This window comes from Saccostrea cucullata, unplaced genomic scaffold (genome assembly GCF_032062105.1).
Source record: "Saccostrea cucullata isolate Sc308-1 unplaced genomic scaffold, CSIRO_AGI_Scuc_v1 ctg489, whole genome shotgun sequence".
Taxonomy (NCBI): domain Eukaryota; kingdom Metazoa; phylum Mollusca; class Bivalvia; order Ostreida; family Ostreidae; genus Saccostrea; species Saccostrea cuccullata.
The window spans coordinates 159,858-171,372 of record NW_026935196.1 but is presented as its reverse complement, the minus strand read 5'-3'; the positions used below and the strand labels follow the sequence as shown (position 1 = coordinate 171,372).

Genomic DNA, 11,515 nt, shown 5'->3' with positions numbered 1-11,515 from the left:
TTTCATGTACGTATGTAGCCATTTATTTTTCCTCCTTCAAGCAGACATGCACTTTCAGTTGCACAAATTCAAACAATTCATTTTTCGCTTTAAGTATGCACCTTTATTGAAATGAAATCTAAATCTTCATATACAGTGTACTAGTATATGCATGAAAATTTATTATACAAGCATTTTAATTTACCTGATAATTCTATTTTGTCAATGAAAGTGAGAATTCTAGAAAATATTTAGCAGCATAGCAATAGTCCTTCACTGAGTACATGTACACCTTTCCATAGACAAAGAGAAGAATTTTGGATGAGAAAACTTGGGACAGCCTTTCCCTATGGATGTAATGATAATGTCAATAGTGTTGGAAATCTATCCAGTCCACAGTTTGATAATATAATTGTGATAGGCTTTTTTTAAACACACACAGAGACATAAGTGTAGTCATGGGCATGTCTTACAATAAATCTTTTATACACAATGTCTCTTGATTCATTACTACCTTATGTAAATCAACAGTTAGGTCTACATCATATTCGCACCAAACTTGACTCTGTCCCTTTGAAACTTTTAAATAGTCTTCTTGAAAAGGTCAACGAAAGTCCAGTTTTTGATTCCTCGACACCAGGCTTGGATATGTGATTATGGATATTAAAAATCATAGGCTTTTTAAACCCCCTCGTTTTACTGAAGGAAATGCAGCTAAAACAATCCGTCTTTTCCTTAAACTTCAATATGCCAACGACGGAATTGACGCAGTTAATATAAGTAATATCTTTAATCACAAAGGGTCCAGTCTTGAATTCCACCATACTTCAAGTTAAAAACTACTCCTTGTATTCCCTATAAATATACATCGACTATTGCTTCCAAACTTTTTAATTAAAAGTAAAACTTTACAGGACCCGGATGTCGTATGTCTGAGACATAAACCTTCACCGTGTTCATGTTCTTCTTCAACCTATAACTATCATAGTCCTGCTGGACACGTTATTACAGGTGACGTAAATATAGTTAATAATTTAGATTAGATCAATAATCTTAAAAGACTTAAATATAGGGAACCCCGATCCTTCAACTGGCGTAAGAATTTCATAAATATGATGGATTCTGTAGAGGATTACGCTAGGCGATGGGCCAGATATGAAAAAGAAAACGTTGACACTTTGTCATATTGGATTAAATGTATCAGATTTATGTTACAATCGCGTATTAAATGATTAAGAGGCAATATGAAACCATCTATCCTTCTGTATTCAACAATGCAGAAGTGTAAAAAGAACTATATTGATTATATCCTCAGTATGTACTGGTCCCTGCTGACAAAGCAGGTTAAGACATTGTCTTCGTTTGTAAGGCTCATTATATAAATTGTATTTTAGAAGAACTTGGTTTTAATTTTGCAAGTGCTAATCCAACTTATTCTCACAGTTCTCTTTCTAAAGATGATATTCTTCAAACTCATATGTCAGTTCTGAATACTTTTAATCAAGATCCCAAAGAATCAAAATGAATTTGAACTAACATATCTATATTGGATTCCGAATCTTCATAAGAATCCTTCCTCAAAAAGATACATAGCGGATTCCAGTAGTTGCTCAACAAAGTCTCTTTCTTTACTCCTCACTAAGATATATTTACATCCACTGAATATTTTCTCCTTTATTTCTTAAGAAAACCCATTGCGTTAATCACTGCATGAACTACATTAGGCATGTCGCCTGTACAGATTTCTTGATCAGTGGCTGTTCCATCAATGAAACGTATAAAGACATTCGCATCATTAATACAATAATTAATCTTTAATCCTACTTTAAATGATTAATTAAACAGATATAAATATAAACGCTTACGCGGGTTATGTATTTTTTCTGCAAGAGCTGCTTTCGTTAATTCCAGTAATAACAAACAAAGAAAGCATTTTATTATTTAAATGAACAGTAATGAAGGAGAAACTTCAAGAGTACTGTGCAACCATATATTCGAGAAGTGATGTAAATCAGATGTAGATACCTAAAAAATCCAAAGAACTTTTGGACAATTTGAAATTACAAGGTTTTAAGAAAAATCAACAACTTAAATACTTTCTACTTTTCAACTTTATACACAACAATTCCCAAGAATTAATTAAAGTCCAGGCTTTTTAATATCATTGACAGCTGCTTGCAATAAAAATGGAACTCGTCAATTTACTTACCTTGTCATTGGTCATTTGCAAAATAATTTTGTTAAAAACATTCTGATTGTACACACAAGTACTATGAGGTTGACATCAAAAAGTTGCTTTAGTTTCTGATTGACAATAACAATGTGGTTTTTGGAGACCAGGTCTTCCAACAATCTATCGGAATTCCCATGAATACCAATTGCGCCCCGTTATTAACAGACCTATTTTTGTATTCATATGAAGCAGAATTTGTGCAAAATCTTATGCGTGAAAAAAAAGAAAACACTTGCTGTGGCCTTCCACTCAACATTAAGATATATCGATGACGTACTGTCAATGAACAATGGTAATTTCCATTTTTATGTCCATACGATATATCCTGGTGAGCTCGAGATATCACAGAGTCTGCGACAACTGTTTCAAATTTTTCTTGAAAAAGACGTTAATGGTAATCTAACAACCAAGCTCTATGATAAACATGATGACTTTAACTTTTCATTTGTCAACTTCCTTACTATTGCAGCAATATACCTTCATCACAAGCATACGGAGTTCATATATCTCAGTTGATTCGATACGCAAGACACGCTCTACGTATGAACAATTTCTAAAACAAGGTAAATTATTGAAAACAAGTTGACGAAACAAGAATATCAACAGTCACATTTAGTCATAATTTCGTAAGTTCTATGGTCGATACAATGACTTGGTCAGCAAATACAATTGATCATTGAGTCCAATGCTGACTGACGTTTTTCATATTATTTGTTAGTCCATTATTTATACACTGAATTGACGACGGATTTTCCCGTCATTTCCCGATCATGATAAGGAGGCTTCGGCAGGTGTGACCGGTCGTTAAAGGATGTTCACTCCTACATGGCACCTGATCCCACATCTGATGTTTTGGAGGTCCGTGTTTGCTCTGCTCATATTTTGTATTGTTTTATGGACTTTTGATCTTGAATATTGTTCGTTATCTCCATATGTTTCATAAACATAAGATTATTTTAAAAATGGCATCAGGCAAATATTGAATACTACTGTAAATCACTATTTATTCGCGAGAACTTTATTTTTGCTATGTTACGCGAGAGGCAAAATCTTATATATATATATATATATATATATATATATATATATATATATATATATATATATATATATATATATATATATATATATATAAAATATATATATATATAAACATATGAATTTTTTAAACAATAAAAGTTTAAACAGAGAAATAAAAATTCCATAAATAAGTCAACAATACAAAAAGAAATTTAAAACAATTACAAATCTGTGAAGAGAGAAATCACGGACTCCAGGAAATTCCAGAGATGAGACAAGATGCCTAATTAGAGGAGCCCTAATATCCCCCTTTATAGATTACAAAAGCTGTGTGTCCTATGTATTGATCTGATGTCTTGATTCAATACACAAGAGCACCTTTACATTCAATAAATTTCTAAAACGTGACAATCTATTAAGAAACAAGAATATCAACATCTCATAGTCATCATTTTGCACGTTATATGATCAACGTTGTCAGTAAAAACAACCTATCTTTAACCCGTGTTCGTATTTCACACTGATTGTTAGACCATGTTTTGCCCAGTAAATTGTCTACATAATTTTCGTTTTCCCGATCATGATTGGGAGCAGACGACACACGGCAGGTGTGACATTGGTCTAACAATTTGTATGGAAAACGTAGGTGGTGAATTGTCCTTGATCATTTAATAAGTGGTTTAATTTTTTTTTTATTTTGACTGACAATATTATATAAATATAGCCCTTTGATGGATTTCGCATACCCCTATCCTTCACAAATTTACCAAGCACGAAGTGCGAGGTCGATTATTTTTCTGTGAAGATATATGATTCAATTAAAGGGCTACATTTGTTATATTATTTTTTACATAGATTGACAAAACAAATTTTGAAAATAATTGGAAAAGTTTTCTCCCTTTAACAATTAGAGACGAGAGATCAAAATAAATTACACTGTTTAATGTAAATGCGTTTCCTTTATATTGATGGAGTGATTTAGACGATTTACTTATTCAGAATACTTCATTTATTTGATTAAGTGATTAAGTTTTGTATCAATATTTGACACACATATCGAACATGTTTTAATTAACATGAAGTAATCCTTATCCAATGCCCTCTTTTGTCTCATCAAATACAGAACATTGAAAAAAGGTTAGTAAAAGTTGAAATAAATATTTTTTTTCTAGAAACATCAAATCATACACTAAATTAGTGTGTAATACAGTACTATTTTGTTTCACAAATTTCTCCATTTTATGAAACCTCAAGTCGATATGCATTTCAGATTATATAAATAGTAATAAGTCTTTATTTTTTACTTTGTGATTTTGAGCCAATCAGAGAGCTGGGAATAAATGATAAAAATAATATTAGATCTTATCATGGATTTAAATAACGTGTTTGGAAATGAACCCGATATTTACCTTTTCTTGTAGACAAAACAATTTCATGCCAAGGCTCTATGTAATTGGTTCAAAAATATTTTAAGTATCGCACCGATATTTAACCTTTCACTCTCAGTAAATCAGATTCATAGGATTAATTACTAGTATAGGGCCATTCAGCAGTAATTCTCTGACTCATCTAAAGGGACGTCTATAAGGTGCTAGGACAAAGAATTGTGCTTTGTTTGTTTCTGTTTGTTTCCTTAGAGAGGACATGCTTTAAAATAGAAATGACTGTTAGGTATAGTGAGAAAAATTCTGAAAGACTTTTGAGACTTTGATTTGACTCAAATTATTGGTATCTTTTTAATTTATTGCCATTTCATGTCAGAACTCAAAAATACAAATCATGAAATAAAGTCTGAGTTGATCCAAAAATTACAGAATTATCCATTTCTTAGTTTATTATTTTATAACGTGTTTTATACCGTGTATTTCAACATCATAACTTTTATCAACAAAAGCATTTACCTTTTCAAGCCTTTCTATTACATTTCTCCCCTTGAGAGAAGAACTTGAATGGCTATACAGAGCAAGACACAAGTGGTAAACATGCAGTTTTATTTCACCTTCTTTATTGCGCAATAGGGGCTTAGTTGTTGAAAGTGAACAATCCATTCCATTAAAATTGAATGCAAATAATTTATTTTTGCCTCCATTTTGCCTTATCTTATATGTAAATATTTGCAACATTATGATTTTTTCTCTGAATTGTAGCCCTCCTCTGAAAACATCAAATACAAATAAATAGGGCTACATTGTTACATCTTCAAAGTTGTCTGTCCAATTAAAACAAACAGAAGAGGCGCAAAGAGGTGCAAAATGTAACTTTGTAACGAATCTTGGAAAGTCTAATTGGTATAGTAGAAGTTCCAGAACATCGATGGCTATCACCTATATGTAATGAGAAAATGGACGGTGATGAACAACGATGGCTACCACCTATATGTTAAAGATAGAATGGAATGTCCATGTTTTGCTAAGGAAAACCTCAATCATCTGTTCAATCAAAACATTAAATACATGATGGCACTTTGTAATGAGGATTCTGAGTCTATTTAAATGTCATTAAATAGTAAAGAAGGATAAAGATGTGAATTCTACAGTTAAACTACATGTTAGATACAAAAGGAAAGACGGAAGAACGGTAACCTTAATACTGTAACCCCTCGCTTGTCAAGATTTCCGAAACCAAATTCGAAAAGAAAAATTCTATTTTGTGGCGATTCTCATTCTCATTTCCAAGCCAAAAAAATATATACAAAAGTGTCTGTAGAAGGCCCCATTGAGTTACGGGTCATCATTCATCGTCCTGCCTGTAAATACGTAGTTGACTTCAGCATAATTTCGTTGCAGAAAGATGCTTATCTTTTGAATTTATTACTTACAAAAAAGCAACCCATAAACGGGAAAATGTTAACACTCTTCAGCTTCCATGTTTTCATATATTATACCCCTAGTGTCAATAATGTAGATCTAAAAGCGAAATTAATACTAGAAATCATAGCACAACTATATTTTCAAAGGTTAAAAAATGAATAACGGGAATGTGTCATTGTTAAATTTTTATTTTATTGTATATCATGCAAAATTTTAGTACAAATTTTACAGTAGAACACAATATAGTAAAGGAAGAGCTATGCACTTCTTGTCATATAAAGATACATGAACACTCAATAGATATTAATATAAGTATAAATTTTTCATTTTATTGTATATCTTTTATACAAAATTTTAGTACAAATTTTATAAAAAAGTAAACTGAACACAATATAGTATAAAATGGAACATCTTCATTGCTTATAATTTAATTTTCATTCATTTGATGTAAGAAACAAAGATCTTGTCAAAAAAATGATAATCTGGACAAAATTTGAATGTAACGTCAGGCGGATTGATACGTTTTTGACGTAAGTCATTGTGACGTATTTTATACGATATGAAGTAAATTTTTTATCCAATCAAATACAGCGTTACAACCAGAATTAAATTATTAATAAATATAAACCAAAAAAACTGTCCTTTCTTTTGTATGTTAAAAATTAATTAAACTACCAGTATCAAGAAGTTGCGACAATGAAGTAAACGAAGTTACATAGCACAAAAGAAAGACAAGATAAAATTAAACAGAATCGGTCGGTGGCCTTTCCTACATCACTCCACGTCGTTGTACTATATTCCATGTTCACGGCCCCGTCATCAGAAGAAACCTTCTCGTCGTCCGTCACTTTCGGCTTCCTCCTCAGCAGTGAGCTCAAGAAAGTTCCGGGAAACAATATTCTGTGAAACAGCTGAAAAACCTTCGGAATTACCTTTTCCTCTTCACGATGATAAAAGCGCAACCCCACAATAACTCCGACCACAACAAATATTCCTGTGATGAAGTCTACCAAAAGTTTGTAGCTAAGGTAGGCCACGCTGGGCTGTGAAGCTTCTGGTAATTTGTCTTGTATGAGCGTCAGATAGACAGCAACAGCCAACAAGACAGTGACAGCAAATCCAACACGTTCACCAGACTCATGCGGCATAATAAAGACAAATAACTGGAGGAAGGAAAGAAAACAGATTGGAAGGATTAAACTAGATATATAGTAGGCTGATCGTCTTTTCATACTAACACTTACGCGAACCTCTTGAAAATCAAGTTCGTTGATTGTGGTGTAAATTTGGGTTCCTGTAACAGCCCAAAGACCATTCTCACTGTATATTGACGTGTTTGCTATCTTATTTGTTTCTGAGATATTAAATAATACCTCTGCATGACCGAATCCTACTACATAGAACGGTAACACGCAAGTCTGAGAATCAAAGGGATACTTAGACAAATCAAAGTCACACGTACTCTCGTAAAGATTTGGAATATTCCATACAACAAAGCCATTACTCTCTACTCTCAGAGTCAATTCACTATGCCCGGTATATTTAATTTCACCAAAATCATGCATATTAAGGATATAGGGTATCCATATCTTCTTTTGTGGAACAATGATGGAATGGAGATTCCCACCATAGTTATTTGGATTCCATGTCAAACGATCATCGATCCAATAGACACTCAAAGCCCCCGTTACTGAGAATTTACCGGTGGATTCTTCTAAATCTTTGATGCTTTTTAAGATGAAGGTGGTATCAATTTGTAACGGGAGGTCCCTGTTTATCCCTGGTCGAATATCTCTGTCGTAGGTAGAGTTGAATATAGCGGAGTGGAGGTCCAACTCGTTGTGAAGACTGTAAGTCAGCGAAATAGGGATCACACCAAAGAGGATTATTAAGATGTGGGATACACCCTTTGCGCTCTTCAGTCTGTCCCCCATTAAGCAAGAAAACTGTATTTTAACATGGACACCAGCTAAGTAATAAAGTAGGTTGTTTAAATTTTATTTATATATATATATATGTACGAAAAGGGGCGAATCAGAGCATGCAGAGCGCAGGAAAAAAAAATTTCGGCACAACTCATTGAATTCATATATCAAAGGTACATTTTTAGGTTTTGTTTTCAAGGGTTTCTGTCCTGGTCTTGTGTGGATTCTTACAATGAAATTAATAATGGGTTTGTCACATGACCCGCCTATAAATGACATTATGGATGACGCAAAGCAGTAAGTTACATTATTCTCTTTTGTTCACGGATATTTAAATTCCTACCTGGATATATTTATAATTTCTAATAAAGTGGTTAAGGGTTTAATACCTTTATTTAAACCAAAATACACATATTTTGATTTGCCTTTGAGATGATGATATCAAAATGCACCGTGATTTTTTTTCACCAAAAGATACTAAAATGGAATATGATCCTGTATACTACTTGCAATTGTGAATAGGCTAAATCTAAAATCTAGTGCAATGAAAGATAAAAAAAAGAAAATAATCAAAGTCAAACAACATAAATCAGGAGTAAAGGAAACACGGACATCTAATATCATCAGATGTGGGATCAGATGTCAAAGTGCAGTAAACATTCCCTGTTGACAGCACTCATTCTCTGTTTGCTCCTTGTCATGATCAAGCGAACAGAAAAATCAGTTATTGAATTAAATGTTGACTTTAAACGAGCCAACTTTTCTTTGTTTTATCAACATGTTTTCCATAAGCTTGTCTCGGTGTAGAAATTGATATAGAGAGCAGTATCTTGCGTATCGAACCAGTTGCAGGTTGGAGACATGCATGAAAATTATATGTTGTGTTCGACACGTCATAAATGGTGAATTACATAAAAATAAAAGTAGGATTTTATATTAAAATCACTTGCCGGCATTTATTTTTAAAAAGTCAAACTTTTGGAAAATCTAATCTTTTAATATGTATAACAATTTTAAACTATTTTTTTATTCTGAGGAAGATTACGCCGGGGCTGTGCAAAACATAAAAAGAAGGACTTTGACAAGGGGCGAGAAATTGCAAAGGAATGTTGAAATCTCGCATAAATCAAATAAGATGTAATTTGAAAGAATGCAAAGATGTAATTTGAAAGACATGAAATATATGCAGATAACAAACGTACAGTATTCAAAATTAAAAGACCATTAAACAGTACAAATTATGAATCAGAAAAATCAGACCTTTAAAACTTCAGAAGTTGGATAAAGTGCCACAAAGGAGTGCCCCCTGTGCCGTATGCTCCTGGTCATTGATCGGGAAATAACAGGAAAATTCTTCGACAATTCAGTGTGTAAATAATGGTCTTACAATAAGCATGAAAAACTTCAGTCAGCATTTTACATTATGATAGATTATATTTCCTGGCAAGTTCATTGTATCGATCCTAAAGTGATGATTTCAAATGACACTGTTGATATTCGTGTTTCATAATTATATTTCTCAATAACTTACCTCATTTAGCTTATCGAATGAGAGAAGGATATTGAGATAACGAATAGTATTCAATATCAAAGTCCATAAAACAATACAAAATAGGAGCAGAGCAAACACGGACCTCCGAAACATCAGAGGTGGGATCAGGTGCCATGGAGGAGTGAGCATCACCTGCTGACCGGTCACACCCGCTGTGTGCTCCTTGTCATGATCGGGAAATAACGGAAAAATCCGTCATCAATTCAGTGTATAAATAATGGACTAACAATAAGCATGAAAAATGTCAGTCAGTATTTGTCTCAATGATAAATTGTATTTGCTGACAATGTCATTGCATCGACCATAGAATTTACGAAATGATGACTTTAAACGAGACTGTTGATATTCTTGTTTCATCAACTTGCTTGATAATAATTTACCCCGTTTTAGAAATTGTTCATACGTAGAGCATGCTCTTGCTTATCGAATCAACTGAGATATATAGACTCCGTATGCAGGTGATGAAGGTATATTACTGCATAAGTAAAGGAAGTTGACGATAGAAAAGTTAAAGTCATCGCGTTTATCATATAGCTTGGTTGTTAGATTACCACTAACGTCTTTTTCAAGTAAAATATCAAAGTATGAAACAGATGTATCAGACTCTAATCTTTTATCTCAAGCTCATCAGGATATACCCTATCGACGTAGGAATGGAAATTACTATTGTTAATTGACAATACGTCGTCGATATATCTAAATGTCGAGTTGAAGGCCACAGGAAGTGTCTTCTTCTTTTCACGCATTAGATTTTGCACAAATTCTGATTCATATGGATATAAAAATAGGTCTGCTAATAACAGAGCGCAATTGGTACCCATGGGAATTCCAACAGATTGTTGAAATACCTGGTTTCAAAAAACCACATAGATATTGTCAATCAGAAACTTAAGCATCTTTTTGATGTCAACTTCAGAGTACTTGTGTGTGCAATTAGAATTTGTTTTAACTTAAACCCCATGTGCAATGAAACATGCAGAAAACGAACAGTATTCAAGATGAAAAGTCCATAAAACAATTCATCTTTTCTGGTGAAGTACTACTATTGTCCAGATTACTAGAATTAAAATCAATCAGATTTTGAAACTTTGTCGTTTTCATTCTTCGAAGATTGTTCATCAGTTACAGGACCAATTAAGTTTTAGAATCTGCGGGATGATAACACACGACTGATAAAACAGTCCGAAATTTTTTTTTGGATCATAGGCATATTGACAGAAAAAGCATGAATCCCTAAATGTTGTCTTTGTGATGATTTCACCTCATATAATACCAGAAGGCAAGTCATACATTAAAAAAATAGTTACATTTGTATTTCATTCTTGATTCGGTCTGCGTACTAGTATTTGACGTTAAAATTCTGAGGTAGGTGATTGGACATTCAGCAAAACAGTCATTGCAGCGTGAACGATTGACGACAAAAATATTGCAAACCTGAGAATCAGGCGAGATCTTGATAGTGGAAGAGATGTGCTAAATCTTAGGTTTTAAAGTCTTAATTTAGTACACTTTGGTGTAAATGCTGACTCCAGATCCTTGTATATCGTGCTATTTATTGCTAATGTTTAATTAAAAGTATCGTAAAGAATCTTGAAAGTAAAATTCAAAGAGTGTAAGTTCCAAAAAGTGATAAGAAATGAAAAATTAACAAGAAAGCAAGAACAATCTTGAATGAGAATAGTTCGATTCGAAGATGAATTTGACTTAGATTTTTACTTCACGATGTGGTGATAAGATAATGAAAAATTCGCTATATCCGTAATTCGTTATATCCGTATAACGAATTTGTATAACCATTATAGCGAATTCGCAATATGCATGTTTTCCTTCAGGTATTATTACCAAATATGTTAGGGAAGCAAATATATTGCAAAACTTATCTTCGATAACTTAGGTTTTATTATGAATTGAATTTTATATACAAATGCTAAACGGAAATAAAGTCAGTTCAATTTATCAAACTTTTTATAATCTTTGAAAGTTCGTTATAAAAGAT

At 32.8% G+C, this 11,515-nt stretch overlaps 1 protein-coding gene across 1 annotated transcript; it reads right to left on the bottom strand.

The window, feature by feature from the left end:
- Positions 1-6,702: 6,702 nt before the first annotated feature.
- Positions 6,703-8,050, bottom strand: LOC134242218 (acetylcholine receptor subunit beta-like). The gene has a single exon (XM_062724306.1). It carries the CDS (start codon positions 7,974-7,976, stop codon positions 6,723-6,725), a length of 1,254 nt encoding a protein of 417 aa, XP_062580290.1. The 5' UTR covers positions 7,977-8,050; the 3' UTR covers positions 6,703-6,722.
- Between the last annotated feature and the right edge of the window lie 3,465 nt (positions 8,051-11,515).